The sequence below is a fragment of the Triticum urartu genome, chromosome 4A, assembly GCF_056163025.1.
Source record: "Triticum urartu cultivar PI428250 chromosome 4A, HENAU_Tu73, whole genome shotgun sequence".
Lineage (NCBI taxonomy): Eukaryota > Viridiplantae > Streptophyta > Magnoliopsida > Poales > Poaceae > Triticum > Triticum urartu.
This window is the reverse complement of record NC_141876.1, coordinates 485,813,663-485,835,167: the sequence shown is the minus strand read 5'-3', so window position 1 is coordinate 485,835,167 and position 21,505 is coordinate 485,813,663. Positions and strand designations below refer to the sequence as shown.

General features: G+C 47.8%; 1 protein-coding gene across 1 annotated transcript; it reads left to right on the top strand.

The window, feature by feature from the left end:
- Positions 1-17,726: 17,726 nt before the first annotated feature.
- Positions 17,727-18,854, top strand: LOC125553986 (early nodulin-like protein 18). Its single transcript, XM_048717620.2, has 2 exons — positions 17,727-18,023; positions 18,190-18,854. Exons 1-2 carry the CDS (start codon positions 17,765-17,767, stop codon positions 18,543-18,545), a joined length of 615 nt encoding a protein of 204 aa, XP_048573577.1. The 5' UTR covers positions 17,727-17,764; the 3' UTR covers positions 18,546-18,854.
- The last annotated feature ends 2,651 nt before the right edge of the window (positions 18,855-21,505 follow it).

The following is a 21,505-nucleotide window of genomic DNA, read 5'->3' as shown; positions in this document are numbered from 1 at the left end:
TGCATCTACATACCTTTGTAGATCACGCGCGGAAGCGTTCAAAGAACGGGGATGAAGAAGGCGTACTCGACGTGATCCAAATCACCGATGATCCTAGCGCCGAACGGACGGCACCTCCGTGTTCAACACACGTACGATCAGCGTGACGTCTCCTCCTTCTTGATCCAGCAAGGGGAAGGAGAGGTTGAGGAAGATGGCTCCAGCAGCAGCACGACGGCGTGGTGGTGGTGGAGTTGTAGTACTCTGGCAGGGCTTCGCCAAGCTCTATGGAGGAGGAGGATGTGTTGGAGAGGGAGAGGGAGGCACCAAAGGCAAAGGTAAGAGATCCTCCATCCCCCCACTATATATAGGGGGGCCTAGGGGGGGGGGGGGCGCCGGCCCTAGGAGATGCAATCTCCTAGGGGGGCGGCGGCCAAGGGGTGGGGGGCTTGCCCCCCAAGCAAGGGGGAGCCCCCCCTTTAGGGTTTCCCCACCCTAGGCGCATGGGCCCTAGGGGAAGTGGCGCCCCAGCCCACTTTGGGCTGGATCCCTTCCCACTTCAGCCCATGGGGCCCTCCGGGATAGGTGGCCCCACCCGGTGGACCCCCGGGACCCTTCCGGTGGTCCCGGTACAATACCGGTGACCCCGAAACTTGCCCCGACGGCCGAAATAGCACTTCCTATATATAATTCTTTACCTCCGGACCATTCCGGAACTCCTCGTGACGTCCGGGATCTCATCCGGGACTCCGAACAACATTCGGGTTACTGCATATACATATCCCTACAACCCTAGCGTCACCGAACCTTAAGTGTGTAGACCCTACGGGTTCGGGAGACATGTAGACATGACCGAGATCGCTCTCCGATCAATAACCAACAGCGGGATCTGGATACCCATGTTGGCTCCCACATGCTCCTCGATGATCTCATCGGATGAACCATGATGTCGAGGATTCAAGCAACCCCGTATACAATTCCCTTTGTCAATCGGTATGTTACTTGCCCGAGATTCGATCGTCGGTATCCCAATACCTCGTTCAATCTCGTTACCGGCAAGTCACTTTACTCGTACCGTAATGCATGATCCCGTGACCAGACACTTGGTCACTTTGAGCTCATTATGATGATGCATTACCGAGTGGGCCCAGTGATACCTCTCCGTCATACGGAGTGACAAATCCCAGTCTTGATCTGTGTCAACCCAACAGACACTTTCGGAGATACCCGTAGTATAACTTTATAGTCACCCAGTTACGTTGTGACGTTTGGCACACCCAAAGCACTCCTACGGTATCCGGGAATTACACGATCTCATGGTCCAAGGAAAAGATACTTGACATTGGAAAACTCTAGCAAACGAACTATACGATCTTATGCTATGTTTAGGATTGGGTCTTGTCCATCACATCATTCTCCTAATGATGTGATCCCGTTATCAATGACATCCAATGTCCATAGTCAGGAAACCATGACTATCTGTTGATCAACGAGCTAGTCACCTAGAGGCTTACTAGGGACATGTTGGTGTCTATTATTCACACATGTATTACGATTTCCGGATAACACAATTATAGCATGAATAAAGACAATTACCATGAATAAGGAAATATAATAATAATGCTTTTATTATTGCCTCTAGGGCATATTTCCAACAGTCTCCCACTTGCACTAGAGTCAATAATCTAGTTACATTGTGATGAATCGAACACCCATGGAATTCTGGTGTTGATCATGTTTTTCTCTAGGGAGAGGTTTAGTCAACGGATCTGCTACATTCAGGTCCGTATGTACTTTACAAATATCTATGTCTCCATCTTGAACATTTTCACGAATGGAGTTGAAGCGACGCTTGATGTGCCTTGTCTTCTTGTGAAACCTGGGCTCCTTGGCAAGTGCAATAGCTCCAGTGTTGTCACAGAAGAGCTTGATCGGCCCCGACACATTGGGTATGACTCCTAGGTCGGTGATGAACTCCTTCACCCAAATTGCTTCATGCGCTGCCTCTGAGGCTGCCATGTACTCCGCTTCACATGTAGATCCCGCCACGACGCTCTGCTTGCAACTACACCAGCTTACTGGCCCACCATTCAAAATATACACGTATCCGGTTTGTGACTTGGAGTCATCCAGATCTGTGTCGAAGCTAGTGTCGACGTAACCTTTTACGACGAGCTCTTCGTCACCTCCATAAATGAGAAACATTTCCTTAGTCCTTTTCAGGTACTTCAGGATATTCTTGACCGCTGCCCAGTGTTCCTTGCCGGGATTACTTTGGTACCTACCTACCAAACTTACGGCAAGGTTTACATCAGGTCTGGTACACAGCATGGCATACATAATAGAACCTATGGCTGAGGCATAGGGGATGACACTCATCTCTTCTATATCTTCTGCCGTGGTCGGACATTGAGCTGAGCTCAATTTCACACCTTGCAACACAGGCAAGAACCCCTTCTTAGACTAATCCATATTGAACTTCTTCAATATCTTATCAAGGTATGTGCTTTCTGAAAGACCTATGAGGCATCTTGATCTATCTCTGTAGATCTTGATGCCTAATATATAAGCAGCTTCTCCAAGGTCCTTCATTGAAAAACTTTTATTCAAGTAGGCCTTAATGCTGTCCAAAAGTTCTATATCATTTCCCATCAAAAGTATGTCATCTACATATAATATGAGAAATGCTACAGAGCTCCCACTCACTTTCTTGTAAACGCAGGCTTCTCCATAAGTCTGCGTAAACCCAAATGCTTTGATCATCTCATCAAAGCGAATGTTCCAACTCCGAGATGCTTGCACCAGCCCATAAATCGAGCGTTGGAGCTTGCACACCTTGTCAGCATTCTTAGGATCAACAAAACCTTCCGGCTGCATCATATACAATTCTTCCTTAAGGAAACCATTAAGGAATGCCGTTTTGACGTCCATTTGCCATATTTCATAATCATAGAATGCGGCAACCGCTAACATGATTCGGACGGACTTCAGCTTCGCTACCGGCGAGAAAGTCTCATCGTAGTCAACCCCTTGAACTTGTCGATAACCCTTAGCGACAAGCCGAGCTTTATAGATGGTCACATTACCATCCGCGTCTGTCTTCTTCTTAAAGATCCATTTATTTTCTATGGCTCGCCGCTCAACGGGCAAGTCAGTCAAAGTCCATACTTCGTTTTCATACATGGATCCTATCTCGGATTTCATGGCTTCAAGCCATTTGTCGGAATCCGGGCCCGCCATCGCTTCTTCATAGTTCAAAGGTTCACCGTTGTCTAACAACATGATTTCCAAGACAGGGTTGCCGTACCAATCTAGTGCGGAACGTGTCCTTGTGGACCTTCGAATTTCAGTAGGAGCTTGATCAGAAGTATCCTGATCATCATCATTAACTTCCTCTCTAGTCGGTGCAGGCACCTCAGGAACATTTTCTTGAGTTGCACCATTTTCCGGTTCAAGAGGTAATACTTCATCAAGTTCTACTTTCCTCCCACTTACTTCTTTCGAGAAAAACTCCTTCTCTAGAAAGGATCCATTCTTGGCAACAATGATCTTGCCTTCGGATCTGAGGTAGAAGGTATACCCAATAGTTTCTTTAGGGTATCCTATGAAGACGCATTTTTCCGACTTGGGTTCGAGCTTTTTAGGTTGAAGTTTCTTGACATAAGCATCGCATCCCCAAACTTTTAGAAACGACAGCTTAGGTTTCTTCCCAAACCATAATTCAAACGGTGTCGTCTCAACGGATTTCGACGGAGCCCTATTTAAAGTGAATGCGGCAGTCTCTAAAGCATAGCCCCAAAAAGATAGCGGTAAATCGGTAAGAGACATCATAGATCACACCATATCTAATAGAGTGCGATTACGACGTTCGGACACATCATTACGCTGAGGTGTTCCAGGCGGCGTGAGTTGTGAAACTATTCCACATTTTCTTAAGTGTGTGCCAAACTCGTGACTCAAGTATTCTCCTCCACGATCTGATCGCAGGAACTTGATTTTCCTGTCACGTTGATTCTCAACCTCACTCTGAAATTCCCTGAACTTTTCAAAGGTCTCAGACTTGTGTTTCATTAAGTAGACATACCCATATCTACTCAAGTCATCAGTGAGGGTGAGAACCTAACGATAGCCACCGCGAGCCTCAACACTCATTGGACCGCACACATCAGTATGTATGATTTCCAATAAGTTGGTTGCTCGCTCCATTGTTCCTGAGAATGGAGTCTTGGTCATTTTACCCATGAGGCATGGTTCACACGTGTCAAATGATTCGTAATCAAGAGACTCTAAAAGTCCATCAGCATGGAGCTTCTTCATGCGTTTGACACCTATGTGACCAAGGCGGCAGTGCCACAAGTATGTGGGACTATCATTATCAATCTTACATCTTTTGGTACTCACACTATGAACATGTGTAGCATTACGCTCGAGATTCATTAAGAATAAACCATTCACCATCGGAGCATGACCATAAAACATATCTCTCATATAAATAGAACAACCATTATTCTCAGATTTAAATGAGTAGCCATCTCGAATTATACGAGATCCTGATACAATGTCCATGCTCAAAGCTGGCACTAAATAACAATTATTAAGGTTTAAAACTAATCCCGAAGGTAAATGTAGAGGCAGTGTGCCGACGGCGATCACATTGACCTTGGAACCATTCCCGACGCGCATCGTCACCTCGTCCTTCGCCAGTCTCCGCTTATTCCGCAGCTCCTGTTTTGAGTTACAAATATGAGCAACCGCACGGGTATCAAATACCCAGGAGCTACTACAAGTGCTGGTAAGGTACACATCAATCACATGTATATCACATATACCTTTCGTTTTGCCGGCCTTCTTGTCCGCTAAGTATTTGGGGCAGTTCCGCTTCCAGTGACCACTTTCCTTACAATAAAAGCACTCAGTCTCGGGCTTGGGTCCATTCTTTGGCTTCTTCCCGGCAGCTTGCTTGCCGGGCGCGGCAACTCCCTTGCCGTCCTTCAAAGCTTTCTTTCCTTTGCCCTTCTTGAACTTAGTGGTTTTATTCACCATCAACACTTGATGTTCCTTTTTGACTTCTACCTCTGCTGATTTCAGCATTGCAAATACTTCAGGAATGGTCTTTTCCATCCCCTGTATATTGAAGTTCATCACAAAGCTCTTGTAGCTCGGTGCAAGCGACTGAAGGATTCTGTCAATGACCGCGTCATCCGGGAGATTAACTCCCAGCTGAGTCAAGCGGTTATGCAACCCAGACATAGTGAGTATGTGCTCACTGACAGAACTGTTTTCCTCCATCTTACAGCTGAAGAACTTGTCGGAGACTTGATATCTCTCGACCCGGGCATGAGCTTGGAAAATCATTTTCAGCTCTTCGAACATCTCATATGCTCCGTGTCTCTCAAAACGCTTTTGGAGCCCCGGCTCTAAGCTGTAAAGCATGCCGCACTGAACGAGGGAGTAGTCATCGGTACGTGCCTGCCAAGCATTCATAACGTCTTGTTCTGCAGGGAGAACAGGTGTGTCACCTAGTGGTGCTTGTAGGACATAATCTTTCTTGGCAGCTATGAGGATGATCCTCAGGTTCCGGACCCAGTCCGTGTAGTTGCTGCCATCGTCTTTCAGCTTGGTTTTCTCTAGGAACGCGTTGAAGTTGAGGACTACGTTGGCCATTTGATCTACAAGACATATTGTAAAAATTTTAGACTAAGTTCATGATAATTAAGTTCATCTAATCAAATTATTCAATGAACTCCCACTTAGATAGACATCCCTCCAGTAATCTAAGTATAACATGATCCGAGTTAACTAGGCCGTGTCCGATCATCACGTGAGATGGACTAGTCAACATCGGTGAACATCTTCATGTTGATCGTATCTTCTATACGACTCATGCTCAACCTTTCGGTCTTCTGTGTTCCGAGGCCATGTCTGTACATGCTAGGCTCGTCAAGTCAACCTAAGTGTTTGCATGTGTAAATCTGTCTTACACCCGTTGTATGTGAACGTTAGAATCTAACACCCGATCATCACGTGGTGCTTCGAAACAACGAACTGTCGCAACGGTGCACAGTTAGGGGGAACACTTTCTTGAAATTATTATGAGGGATCATCTTATTTACTACCGTCATTCTAAGTAAACAATATGCAGAAACATGATAAACCTCACATGCAATCAAACAATAATAGTGACATGATATGGCCAATATCACATAGCTCCTTTGATCTCCATCTTGGGGCTCCATGATCATCTTGTCACCGGCAAGACACCATGATCTCCATCATCGTGTCTCCATGAAGTTGCTCGCCAACTACTACTTCTACTACTACGGCTAACGCGTTTAGCAATAAAGTAAAGTAATTTACATGGCGTTTCTCAATGACACGCAGGTCATACAAAAAATAAAGACAACTCCTATGGCTCCTGCCGGTTGTCATACTCATCGACATGCAAGTCGTGATTCTTATTACAATAGCATGAACATCTCATACATCACATATATATCATTCATCATTCATCACAACTTTGGCCATATCACATCACAGAACACTTGCTGCAAAAACAAGTTAGACGTCCTCTAATTGTTGTTGCAAGTTTTACGTGGCTGCAAAAGGGTTCTAGCAAGAACATTTTCTTACCTACGTGAAAGCCAAAACATGATTTGTCAACTTCTATTTACCCTTCATAAGGACCCTTTTCATCGAATCCGCTCCAACTAAAGTGGGAGAGACAGACACCCGCCAGCCACCTTATGCAACTTGTGCATGTTAGTCGGTGGAACCGGTCTCACATAAGCGTACGTGTAAGGTTGGTTCGGGCCGCTTCATCCCACAATACCGTTGAAGCAAGATAAGACTAGTAGTGGCAAGAAAGTTGACAACATCAACACCCACAACAAATTGTGTTCTACTCGTGCAAGAGAACTACGCATAGACCTAGCTCATGATGCCACTGTTGGGGAACGTTGCAGAAAACAAAAATTTTCCTACGGTTTCACCAAGATCCATCTAGGAGTTCATCTAGCAACGAGTGATTGGTTTGCATCTACATACCTTTGTAGATCACGCGCGGAAGCGTTCAAAGAACGGGGATGAAGAAGGCGTACTCGACGTGATCCAAATCACCGATGATCCTAGCGCCGAACGGACGGCACCTCCGTGTTCAACACACGTACGGTCAGCGTGACGTCTCCTCCTTCTTGATCCAGCAAGGGGAAGGAGAGGTTGAGGAAGATGGCTCCAGCAGCAGCACGACGGCGTGGTGGTGGTGGAGCTGCAGTACTCCGACAGGGCTTCGCTAAGCTCTATGGAGGAGGAGGATGTGTTGGAGAGGGAGAGGGAGGCACCAAAGGCAAAGGTAAGAGATCCTCCATCCCCCCCCACTAAATATAGGGGGGCCTAGGGGGGGGCGGCCCTAGGAGATGCAATCTCCTAGGGGGGCGGCGGCCAAGGGGTGGGGGGCTTGCCCCCCAAGCAAGGGGGAGCCCCCCCTTTGGGGTTTCCCCACCCTAGGCGCATGGGCCCTAGGGGAAGTGGCGCCCCAGCCCACTTTGGGCTGGATCCCTTCCCACTTCAGCCCATGGGGCCCTCCGGGATAGGTGGCCCCACCCGGTGGACCCCCGGGACCCTTCTGGTGGTCCCGGTACAATACCGGTGACCCCGAAACTTGTCCCGACGGCCGAAATAGCACTTCCTATATATAATTCTTTACCTCCGGACCATTCCGGAACTCCTCGTGACGTCCGGGATCTCATCCGGGACTCCGAACAACATTCGTGTTACTGCATATACATATCCCTACAACCCTAGCGTCACCGAACCTTAAGTGTGTAGACCCTACGGGTTCGGGAGACATGTAGACATGACCGAGATCGCTCTCCGGTCAATAACCAACAGCGGGATCTGGATACCCATGTTGGCTCCCACATGCTCCTCGATGATCTCATCGGATGAACCACGATGTCGAGGATTGAAGCAACCCCGTATACAATTCCCTTTGTCAGTCGGTATGTTACTTGCCCGAAATTCGATCGTCGGTATCCCAATACCTCGTTCAATCTCGTTACCGGCAAGTCACTTTACTCGTACCGTAATGCATGATCCCATGACCAGACACTTGGTCACTTTGAGCTCATTATGATGATGCATTACCGAGTGGGCCCAGTGATACCTCTCCGTCATACGGAGTGACAAATCCCAGTCTTGATTCGTGTCAACCCAACAGACACTTTCGGAGATACCCGTAGTATACCTTTATAGTCACCCAGTTACGTTGTGACGTTTGGCACACCCAAAGCACTCCTACGGTATCCGGGAATTACACGATCTCATGGTCCAAGGAAAAGATACTTGACATTGGAAAACTCTAGCAAACAAACTATACGATCTTATGCTATGTTTAGGATTGGGTCTTGTCCATCACATCATTCTCCTAATGATGTGATCCCGTTATCAATGACATTCAATGTCCATAGTCAGGAAACCATGACTATCTGTTGATCAACGAGCTAGTCACCTAGAGGCTTACTAGGGACATGTTGGTGTCTATTATTCACACATGTATTACGATTTCCGGATAACACAATTATAGCATGAATAAAGACAATTATCATGAATAAGGAAATATAATAATAATGCTTTTATTATTGCCTCTAGGGCATATTTCCAACAAAGCATGCTTCGTAAATTGTGAGCCTCCATATTGGAGCTCCTATTTTCATGAACAAAATTGCAAGAATTAAAGCTAGTAGAATAAACTAAGATTTCATGCACAATCGCTCCATATTCCGCTCCACTCTTCTGCTTGATCCTATCAATAACCTCCTTACAATCAGAAGCCACATGAATATTCTGAAGTTGGAGATCTTTGGAAAGAGCCAAAGCCTCCCGTACCGCCAGCGCTTCAAGGGCAGTTGGATTGGTGATAGCTCGGAATCCCAACGAAGATGCTCCCAGGAACATGCCATTCTCGTCCCTGGCTATAGCGGCAATGGCTCCAACCCCTCGTCTCTCTGCCACGACTGCATCAACATTAAGCTTGGACATGTTGCTAGGTGGCCGTAACCATCTCTTCGGTCTTTGTGGCTGGGTGCTATTTCTGATTGGTGTGGCATGGGGCTGAACCTGGAAATCACTGATGTATCGCTGTATAAACATGTGTGTTGACATGGGAGATTGATGTAGATCCTCATAGACTGCTTTCCTCTTTGCACTCCAAACCACCCACAATGTAATTGCCATCCTCATCAACTGATCTGTGGTCAGCGCTTCATTCAGAGAGAACAACCACTCACGTGGGTCTTCGGCTGTGTGTTGGCACATCGTCTGGATCAGTTCGTCTTCCGCAAGCGCCCATACACAGCGAGCGTGTGTGCAATCAAGCATCGTGTGTCTCCACGAATCCATGGCACCACAAAGTTTACATGTCGGCGAGTCACCCATGTGTCTATGAGCTAGCACATCAGCTGTCGGGATGGAACTTCTAGCCAAATCCCATAGGAAGAATTTGATCTTAGGTGGCAAATTGACCTTCCAGAGTGCTGACCAAGCGCTGCTATCCTGCCCTGCCCGCGAGGTCCCTTCCTCCTCATCTATCCAAGATTCCCTTGCAAACTTGGTGTTCATGATCAGCCTATAAGCCGATTTAACTGAAAAGCATCCCTTCTTCTCACCACTCCAAGCCCAAAAATCATTTATAGTCCTTGTACAAAGAGGAATACTAAGAACTGCCTCCGCATCGATTGGTAAGAAAACCGACCTGACCAGTGATTCGTTCCATGTTGCAGTTGCCATAGAGATCAATTCAGAGACCATGATCGGTGGCGTTGGGATCCTCGAAGAGATGGGTCTCATCATACCTGGTCGAGGCAACCAGTTATGGCTCCATATATGTGTGGTTTGCCCGTTCCCGATTCTTCGTATTATACCAAGTCTCAGCATATCCCGTTCGTCCAAAACCCCCCTCCATATTTGAGACGGCTTCCCGCCAAGTTCAGCATCGAGTAGCGTGGTCTCCGGGAAGTATGCCGCCTTAAGTATTCTCGCACTCAGAGATTCGGGCTCGGTAAGGACACGCCAGGCTTGTCTGGCTAGTAGAGCAAGATTGAAGATCTCCATATCGCAGAAACCGAGACCACCCAAGTGTTTTGTTCTCGTCATGGCATCCCAGGCGACCCAATTAGGCTTCCTCTTGCCCGCTTTGCTTCCGCACCAAAACTGACGAATAATAGATGTGATATTCTCACATAGGCCTCGTGGGATCCTGAAACAAGCCATAGAGTAGACTGGCAATGCTTGAGCCACTGCCTTAATGAGTACCTCCTTACCCGCTGCTGACAGCAATTTTTGCATCCATCCTTTCACCTTCTCCCAAACCCTGTCTCGAAGATATCTGAAGGTACCCATCTTTGACTGTCCCACATCTGTTGGCATTCCCAAGTATCAGTCGCTCAATGATTCATTCTGAACGTTGAGAGTATTTTTGATACTATCCCTTACATGTTGCGGGCACCCCTTGCTAAAGAATATAGAGGATTTATCATGATTTACCCTCTGTCCTGAGGCATTACAATACATATCCATCAGGTTTGACACCTATGACGCCCCCTCCACACTTGACTTGAACAACAATAGGCTATCATCGGCGAAGAGAAGGTGGTTAACAGCCTGAGCTGTGGGTGCCACCTTGATCCCACTGAGTGCTGATGATCGAGAACTGGACTTTAAAAGGCACGAAAGGCCCTCTGCTACGATCAAGAAGAGGTAGGGGGAGATCGGGTCTCCCTGTCGGATGCCATGAGACGGCAAAAAATTCTCAAGCCTCTCACCATTAAACTGAACCGAGAATGAAACGGAGCTGATCATCCCCATAACTGTGTCCACCCATACTTGGTTGAACCCTAGCTTTATCATAATCGCTTGGAGATAAGACCATTCAAATCTGTCATAAGCTTTCATCATATCCAGTTTCAGCACACAATAGCTATTTGACTTCGCCTTGCTTCGCTTCATAAAATGTAGATATTCATATGCACATATAATGTTATTAGTTATCAGTCTGCCCGGAACAAACGCAGATTGCTCTTCTGATATGATGTCTGGTAGAAGCACTTTAAGCCTGTTTGCTACGACCTTTGAAGCTATTTTGTAAATAACATTACACAAGCTAATAGGGCGAAATTGGGATAGAAGAGTTGGATTGATCACCTTGGGGATGAGAACCAGTACCGTGTCATTCACACATGTTGCACTCTCCTCCCCTCTAACAATCCTCAATACTGCCTTAGTTACCTCCTCCCCACATAGGTCCCAGTGCCGCTGATAAAAATGTGCTGGAAATCCATCTGGCCCCGGTGCCTTAGTGGGGAACATCTGAAAGAGTGCAATTTTCACTTCTTCATTTGTGTATGGTGCTGTGAGCTGTTCGTTCATGGCTTCAGTAACCTTGACAGGAACATGTTGTAATACTTGATCGATCCCTATAACTCCCTCGGAAGTGTAGAGATTTTTATAGAAGTCAGACACCATACCTTTTAGTTCTGCTTTGTCCTCAACCATCACTCCAAGAGCATTGGCCAGTGCTTTAATCATGTTTTTCTTCCTCCGCATGCTGGCTCTCATATGGAAGAAGTGTGTATTCTTGTCACCCTCTGCTAGCCACTGTATATGTGACCGTTGCCTCCACATGATTTCTTCCTGATGGTATAGTTCAACAAGTTTCTCATTTATTTTCAGCTCAGCATGCGTTGGTCCTACCCTAGTTGGCTCCCCCCTCAAACGATGCAGCTCAGCGTTGAGGTGTTTTATTTCTTTTCGGACAGATCCAAAAGTTTCCCTGTTCCATCGCCCCAGGTTGCTTGATATTGCTTCTAATTTCTCCTTGAGTCCCTCCATAGTTAAGGAAAACTGCTCCTGGCTCCATTGTTGGATGATAGTATCTTTCCACGAGTCGTGAGACTCCCACATCACCTCGTACCTGAATGGAGGTTTAGCAGAAGGTCGTCCCTGACCAGGTTCAACACAATCAGACAGTGGTCTGAGCCAGCTGCCGTTAAGTGTCTGAGACTAGCCTCCGGGTGCTGTGCACTAAGCTTGGCCGACACCAGGGCCCGGTCCAGTCGAAGCCTTGTATAGCTTCCCCCGGTCACTTTTGTGTCAAACGTCCAGAAATTGCCTTCATAGCCCAAATCCATTAACATGCAAGCATCGACCGCGTCACGAAAACCCTAAATTTGAGCATTGCTTCGTTCTCCAATACCTTCTTGTTCATTTGGACATAGGACTTCATTAAAATCGCCTATACACACCCACGGGAGCTCGCTCAAACTTGCTATTCCCTTCATGGTGTCCCATGTTTGGTGCCTCAGGTGTGTACGTGCCTCTCCATAGAAGCAAGATGCACGCCATTTATCAGTACCTGGTTCATCTATAGAGCAGTCAATATGATACACCGAGCAACCCAAAATTTCGACTTTTATTGGATTGTTCCAGAAAATGCCAAGGCCTCCGCTCCGGCCTTAGCTACTAACAGCAAAGGAATTATCAAAACCAAGAGAATTTGCTAAATTTTCTACCCGAGCTCCATCTAGCTGAGTTTCGACAATACAAAGCAGGGTAGGGACAAACTTCTTCGCTAAATCGCGAAGTTCTCGGACTGTCGCGGCTTTGCCCGCATCGCGGCAGTTCCAGCTCAAGATACTCATTGTGCCCGGCGGTACTCCTCTCGGGAGCCCGCCGATGTTGCTTCTGTGTCGTTGCCCAGTCTCCTGATGCTGCTCTGGAGTTGATTTCCCTTGTCATCTGCTATGTCCACCCGAGCCCGTTTCGGGTCCTGCTTTGGGGGCGGGCTCAATGGGATCTGTGGCGTGGGGAGTGCAAGAATCTCATCTCCCTTGGGTTTAGACTTATATCCCCCTTGGATGTTAGCTATCACTTCCGAGACTTGTGTGCGCTTTCTGTTTCCTTCCGCATCTACCATGTGTTCATCCATACCAGAATAGTTTCCGGCCTGGTGTTTCTTTTCTTTAGATTTCCCCTTGCTTCCATTCCTAGCTTTACCGGGACCCGGTCTTGCGCCCCTAAACCAGTCTGCCTTCAAGTTCTTGAAAACCAAAGCTGATGGAGGGTGGATACCGTCTCCATGTTCCTTGTACAAGTGTCCAAGCTTCCCGCATACCGCACACCAGTTTGGCAAATGCTCGTACTTCATGCGGAAAATCATCCTTTTTTCGCCCACCTTGAGCGACACGGCATTCCTCAAGGGCTTCTCCACATCAATCTTGACCTGGACCCTGAAGAAGTTGCCTTCAAAATCATGAGAGGTTGGTTCGGCATAGATGAACTCCCCGAGTTTCGACGCCAGCGATGGGATCTGGGAAACATAACCCTCTGGAAAATCATGTATCTGAGCCCAGATCTCCAACCTGTCCAGCTTGATTGACGACGGCTTTGAGAAACCATCGTATGGTGCTATAACCACTGCATCCCCTTGAAACGCCCATGGACCATCCATCATTACTCGCTCCCAATCCCCCAAACATGCAAATTGGAGGGTGTACAAGTTGTCTTCTAGGGGACGGATGTTGACTTTCTGCGCAAGGTTCCAGGCTGCGCGCATGTTCTTATAGAACCAAAACTGGTTGTACTCCTTCTCTGTGTTAACCCTGGCCACCGCCATCCAGCGGGTTGTTTCAGGCGGAACGGATCCCTGATCCACCACCACATCATCCAGATCTTCCTCAGAGAGCCCCAATTCCTTCATCATCTCTGCCAGATCGTCCGGATCACCTGATCCAGAAGCTTCAGCCACCATCTCCTTGTACCCTTACCCGAAGATGATTCTCTGCCGGGCTGTGACCTAACCCTAACCAACCAGCCGCCACTAGTTCGTCGCCCAACTGGTGGGAGAGGGAACCAGAAACGTCACCCCCGTCAATAGACAGAGCGTAACCAGCGAGCAGAGGTAGGGAAAAAATTTCTCTACGCGCAGCGAAGATCGCCGCCGAGAGGAAGTGAAACCCTAACGAGAGGGAAGGTGGACCGTCGTGGCTCATGATGCATGCTCTAGCCATAGTGTCGTATACAACATTTTACTCCATTTAACATACTTTCCAACTCCCCTGCTCTTTTTTTATGTGACGACCCTGATTTTTTTTCTTCTGGTATGCACTGTAGGGGCATGTGTCCCATCCACACTAACACTCTCATGACAAAACATTTTCGTACAAATAGGAACTTCTAGGTTTTGACAGCTACTATTGGATATTTATATTTATTTAGATACAATTGATGTGAATTACTGAATAATCTATTCATTTTTCTTATCTGATGTATTGTGTACAAACTATTATTTACAGTTGAGGCCAAAGAAGAACAAGTACAAGAGGTACTGAAGTGACATTTGTCATTGAATCAACTTCTCACTACTCATATAGCCATATCATCTGAGATTCACAGTTCATGTCCTGTTTAATTACCTCGTTGTAACATCCTGCTGGGTGTAAACCATGATTACATAATTACTCTCTCAAATACAGATGGTTGTCTTTGAGTCACGACGAGCAACCATACTACTAAGAGCCCGTTGAAGGTGGTCTGCTCCGGTGGGGCACATAGCCGGCCCGAACGGTCCAACTGCATGGAGTCAGATCCGTGAAGCGCAGGAAGCCCGTGGTTGGAAAATGAGTAAGCGAAGTGCAAATCCCCCTCCCCCCGCTTTTCTGATTTTCAGGGGATGGGGCTCAAATCCGAAAAATTCTATACCAACAGAGGAATACGGCGATTTTACAGGAATATCATTCATTAACTAATCTTCACCCCTTGATTTTTAAGGGGCATGGGGCCCTCATCACCTTTTCTTCCAATCAATTTATCCCAGCTAAGCATCCCTGTAAAATTCAGTAAAAATCTACATGTGCGTGTAGCATTGCTCCTCCAATCCAACTACAATCTTACACGTGACATTGATTTCCAATCAACCCGTAGAAACCCCGTAAGCCTCCCATACATGTGCCATCACTCCCCCCCCTTTTAAGATCTGGAAAACCCAAGTTTCAAAAAAGAGAAAAAATGCAAAAAACCTGGAGATTTACAACGAATTACCATTAAGAACATTTCTAACCTATCCCTTAGAAATAGAGGAGTAAACATTGGATTAAACCTTAGTAGAATATATTTACTTGAATAAGTTTTGGCCGGACCTAGCCGATCCCCTATATATAATGGAGTAAACTTAAATTTGGCTCATACATTTCGGTGAACACTTGCTATGCACCTCCGCAGCGAGTGGCAACCATGGTGACCATGCCGGCGGCGAGCAGCAGCAGCAGCAAAGGCACACAACTGGGAGGAGCAGCAGCAGTGTGCCAGCGGCAGCAAGCAGCAGCAGCACGCAGCGGGGAGGAGCAGCGGCGAGCAGCAGCAGCAGCAGCACGTTGCGGGGAGGAGCAGCGGTGAGCAGCACACACCGACGGCAAGCAGCAACAACATGCACCGGCGGCGGTGAGCAGCAGCAACACGCAACGGGGAGGAGTAGCAACAGCAGCAGCACACACCAACGACAGCGAGCAGTAGGAGAAATAGCACACACCGACGGCGGCGAGCAACAACAACACGCAACAGCAGCATTTAGTGGCCGTAGAACGAAAACCCCCCTCCCCCGCGTCGTCTCCTCCGAGGCGACCCGGGGGCAACTCTAGTCGCCACAGCCGTGCCCCCTCCTCCCCCTCCTTCCTCTCCGTCGCCGCCTGAGGTGTGCTTCGGCACGCACGCTCGACACCGATGAAGGTGGCAGCGGGGATTCGGCGGCTGCTCGTCTCGGGCAGGGCCTCGGCGCCACCCCGACAGATGAAGGTGGGGTGGCCCTGGCGGCGGGCCGCCCTGCCGGTGCGAGCTCGGCGCCCCCTTGGTCTCGCGGGTGACGAGGTGGCGGCGGTCAGAGGTCGCTGGTGTGCATCCCTCCCCGCAGGTATGCCGCTGATGAAGCCCATCCCCTCCGCCCCAATCTGCTCCTTCCTTCGTCAGATCTGGGTCCTGGTGGCTTAGGCCGCTGCTCTTGGTTGCTGGCTACGCGGATCTCATCGGGCGGGGTTGGATCCAGGGGAAACCCCTGGCCGGCGCGACGGTCACACCAAAGGCGACGCCTTGGGCGACGTTCCCCTCCTTGGAGGCTGTGGTGTGGATCTTCCCCCTCCTTCCGTCGCCTGCTAGGTGAAAGCCTAGGTCCCCTGCTTAGGGCGGCGACGGCATGTCCGTGTCTTGTTCCTTCTTGGAGGCACCGTCCGGGGATTGCAGGGGCGGCGAGAGAGTTTGGTTGTGGGTGTGATGGTGGCGGAAGACAGCTTGGATTGGTCTTCATAGGATGCCGGCTGGAGGGTCCCTGATGAGTTCGCCGGTGGGTCGATGCCCACGAGCCTGGGCAAGAGGGGATCGGGTTCCCCTCTTCGACGACAACGATATACCATTGGTGGGAGCATTGTGCTCCGGCGAATCCAGCGCTGGCCTTTGATCTACTTATCGCTGCTTCCCTTGCTTCTGCGACTATGGCCGGCAGCTCTCGCCCTTTGGTGCGGCTGAGCCGCAGACAACGATGGTGCTTGTTTGTAGTGTGCCCTGTGCCTGCGGTCCTACTCTAGTCTCTTCTCCCTGCATCTTGGAGGCCATCCATTTGGGTTCTGGGGTGAACCGAGCTGCCGTCTACCGGTACGGCATCCTTCGAGCCAGGATGAAGGGGTAGGGGCCCTTTGCAGAGGCAGTAACAGATGGTGGTCTGGTCCATGGCTGGCTCCGAGGGTGGCTGTTATCACGAAGCTTGCACGGTGGTGCATTCCTCCCAAGACCCTAGTTTTGTTCTGTTGGTGTAGGTCGTCCAGTAGGGTGTTGGTAGCAGCGTGGTGTTGCCTTGGCTCACTCTGATGCTGCCTTGAGTTGTTTTGCTTGAGTTCCTTGTATCCGTCGCTCGGTTTCCTTTTCTTTGCATTGTAAGCGGTTGTTCTTGTAATCCTGGCCGGTTGATGGCTTTGTTAATTCAAAGTCGGGCTCTTCTTGAGCCTTCGTTCCAAAAAAAGCATTTAGTGGCCGTACCACTAGCAGTATAGGCAGGGATCATTGGTGAGGTCGCCGGCGAGGCCCAAGGTCACAAGCGAGGCCATGGGAGCTTCACGTGAGTTGCCGGCCGGCCACGAGGAGGTCTTTGGTTGAAGAATAATTATACTCGGCCATCTTCAGGCGGAGTAAATATAGAGAGAAATTTAGGGACGAAATACGTAAAAATTATACTCCTTCTCACGGATTGGGGGTCGGCTAGGTGCCGGTTAGAGTAAAACAGCCTGTTATAAGGGATTTTTTTTTTGTGAATACTGTTATAAGGGATTGGTTAGAAATGCCATAAGACAGCTCATATCCCTGAGAAAAAGGCGTCAACCCTCACATGTAGTTTTCCATTGCGGGTCTGAGAAAGAATACATTGGTAGCATTTGCCATTAAAAAACCCCGCTTAGGACGCCAAAGGTCCAGGCAATTCAGACAAACACTAGGATCAGTTATTTAAAGTACTTGTGTATGGATCTCATCACCGGCCATGCAGGAGTACCTAGGTTCCTGCACCAGTAATCCCAGGACGGCGCCGACCCCATCTGGGTGCCGGAGAATACACCGTTGACATCCCAAAAAATAATCATGCGCTACAACGGTAATCACGTCAGTTTACAACCAGATTAGTACAAGACTTATCAGCAATTTAGCAGTCGAGTACGAACACAGGTTGCAGCAGCTTAGGCATCAGCAATTTCCTCCCACGATGCATGCCATGAGCTATCTTGTAGCAACGTCCATGGCAGTAGGATTACTCCTCGGTGCCGTCTCCCCAACAGTCAAGGCAGCTTCAGCCAATGCGACGGCGAGCCGGAACACGACGGCGTCGGCACTGCCACCGTTCGGCACGAACCACACCGTCGGCGACGGTGCCGGGTGGTTGTTTGACGGCAAGGCGAATGCCTCGGCGGCCAACTACTCGGCCTGGGCAGCCAACCGCACCTTCTACCTCGGCGACTACCTCAGTATGTGTTCTTTCACTGCATTTCCTTTAGCTTTGATGTGCAAGGGGCAACTCCAAATCTTATTAGTCCCCGTTCGGAACAACTGAATTCGGTGCGAATGTAGCAAGAATTGCCGTCGCTTTTGGGATCATGTTGGTCACATGATCATCTCGTTTTGCATTTACAGGCTTCAGGACCCGCACGGATAACACGGTCGTGCACACGACCAACGCTACGGTATACAAGCTCTGCGGCTACGACGGTGGTGCCAGCGGTGGCGGGTGGAAGGCCGAGGAGGCCTTCTTGACGGTGATGCTAGCTGCGGAGGGCCCAAACTACTTCTTCTCGGACGCCGGCGAGGGGGAGCACTGCCGGAGGGGGATGCGGTTCGACGTCACTGTGGCGCGCGGCCGCGGCCTCCCACAAATACCACCGTCGTACTACGAGCCCCTGTCCGGCGGGACGGCAGGGAGGGGGCTCGGCGAGGTGGTGCCCATGTGGGTTGCTGTGAACGTTGGCTTTGCTGTTTTGCTGATGCTGTGAATGGTCTCCATTTCCATCAGGTGTTAATCAGCATTCAGCAACGACACAGGGAAATTGCAACTTCTGTAGCAACGTCCGCAAGTTTTAAGATTTGTTCTCGTTGCTTGAAAAATTTAAAATCTTAGTCGTCTGTAAAGTTGGTGGCCGAGGTAGAGGCTCAGAGAGACAGAGACGGCATCGAGCTATGCTCACAACGTGATGCCGGTGAATGCATCAAGAAGAAGACTTCAGTATCTTCAAAAATTTATATGTATTTCTACTTTCTTATAAATGTGCGTTTGTAAGGACATGTGATACTTAATATCACTGGTGGAGAAGCCCATTCAACACCAAATTCTTTTTATACGTAAGCATGCACTTTTTCTTTACGGGAATACTTAAGCATATACTGCTTGTTGGTTTTAGACCACAAATCGATTAGCCGAAGCAAACCTAGATGGAAGCACGCAAGCAGGCAGCTTGGTTTCTGTACTGCCTACCACATGCACATCTCACTGTGTGGACGTACTCGAACTGACTCGCTTCTTCTGAACTGGCTCACTTCTGCTGAACAACAATCGGATCGATTCTTTTGGCGGCTCGCTCTTTTGATGGAACTCTCATAACTTGGCGACCAAAAAACAGAGAAAAATTTGCCGGTCCGTGCAACTTTCATTTTTTGGGTTCTTTCTTCCTTAACTTGTATATATATAAGAGTACATGACTGACTACTCGTGCCCTTTCGCAAAAAAAAAGACTGACTACCCGTGCCAACGCACCACGGACTTCACAACCAACACAACACGGCCCGGTATTCGGTTTAACGCATATATGAGATGAGTATGAGGTGTGCCAGACAGCTAAATAATTTGATGGTGTGTTACATTGAGAAAAGGATAATCAAAAGTTGATATGTTGCTATAATTAAGGAAGACTTTCCAAAGGAGGATAGGGCACTGCCATTGCATGCGTCTTCTAGACGCCATTGAAAGCTTCGGTGCAGTGTGAATTGACTATTATGTTTTTGCATCAAATCTTTTTAGTTGACAGTTCGCCACATCTTAATTTTTTTCGTCCTCCGCCTCTGCTTAATATATAACCTTAGAACTTTTCATAAAAAACGAGTTTTGCAGTTTTAGAGTAATGTTAGTGCAAAATTTATTTCAAAATGCTATAAACAAGGGGCGAGGGAGCTCCACAAGGTTGATATGAGTTAGTATATGACCTTAATATATGTATTACTCAACTCGTAAATTCATACAATCAATCGTAGAAAGTTCTGTAGCAACTGAAGGCCCTGATCCAATCCAAGTCATGGTTCTGCCCTCTAAACGAGCAAACTTAGCTAAGCTATCACTAACCTTATTCTAACTACGATTGATATGAGTAATACAAGATCACAGAGAGACAAAAGATATCTAATCTCTTTAATGAGCGACGCATAAATAGATCTATCCACGTCCTTGGCCTGGATTAGCTTCACTGCAACAAAAGAATTCATCTCAATCATGATTGGAAGATCACTTGATTGGATAGCTAACGAAAGGCCTTCCATACAAGCACACAATTCAGCTTCTATAGAGTCACGGCATGAAAATAGTTGTTTGCATGAAGAAATAATAATAGCACCCTTCTCATCTCGCAAAACCATATCAGCACCAGCTGAACCATCATCATCATAGGACCCATCAGTGGAAAGTTTTACCCAACCAGATTTTGGAGAAATCCACTTGGCCTCAACACTCATTATCACATGCAGCCTACTGAAATTATTTTCATAAATGACGATAGATTTTCCCTTATTTGGATCAGCTATGACATCTGACTTAATGCCAATGAGGGAATCAAGATAGCTCACCAAAAAAACGTCTGGAAGCTTCCATAGGTGGTGGTGGCTTGTGATGAACAACCTCATTCCGAATATGCCATGCCCGCCATAATGTCATTAGAAACATTGATCGTTCAATTTCTGACAGTGGTTCTAGTGCTTGCAGAATCCATTCTTTCCTACTATTCATCACTGAGAAAATACTCGGTAGAGCCCATACTTCAGCCACTGTATCCCAGAGTATCCGTGATAATGTACAATGGCAAAGAGCATGGAAACTGTCCTTCTAACTTACTACTCCCTTTGCCTCGTAATATAGGAGTATTTTTTACACTAATTATATTATGAGATAGAGGGAGTATATTTTATTTTCAAAAACTGCTGCTAATTTTACACGCTAACAAATGATATATGACTAAGCCCTCTAATGATGTACATTAGAGCAACTCCAATGGGCCGACCCAAACGGACGGCGATTTCGTCCGCTTTTTGTCCGTTTGAATCGGCCGCCCGCCCTGCGTCCGCCCTATTTTACATTTGGGTCGGCAGCACGCCCAACGCGCCGACCCATATGTGCAGGCGTAGCCGGCTGGCCGCCCAATATTTACATTGATTTGCATTCAAACATATTGTCAAATAACATAGTTTTACTGAATAAAAATATTATAGTTTTACAAGCCGGTTACAAATAAAAATGTTTCACATAGTTTTGCAAACGAATAAAAGAAGATACATCTATTGGTTGCCAACATGAGCCCACATATGCTCAACCAAATCATTCTACAGCTGCATGTGAGTTTCTCAATCACGCATGTCTTCATGAAATTGGGTGAACTGTTCAACTGTTGCCGCTACTCCATGCTCAGGCACAACATTCTCACCCTGAAACTGAAACCCTTGATCGTACAGATGTTCCGGGCGCTCGTCTTCTACGATCATATTGTGCATGATCACACAAGCAGTCATCACCTCCCACAGTTTCTGCGTGCTCCAGGTATTAGCAGGATACCGAACGATGCCCCATCGAGATTGCAAAACACCAAAGGCACGCTCGACATCCTTCCTGGCACTATCTTGCTCCTGGGCAAATCTTTTCCTCTTCTCTCTGACAGGGTTGGATATTGTCCTGATAATAGTGGTCCACTGAGGATAG

What these genes read in the sequence shown, in the direction of transcription:
- LOC125553986 (XM_048717620.2), top strand. Translation starts at nt 17,765, where the DNA reads ATGCATGCCATGAGCTATCTTGTAGCAACGTCCATGGCAGTAGGATTA. An exon ending in CTACCTCGGCGACTACCTCA is followed by an intron (nt 18,024 to 18,189) that starts GTATGTGTTCTT and finishes TTGCATTTACAG; the next exon opens with GCTTCAGGACCCGCACGGAT.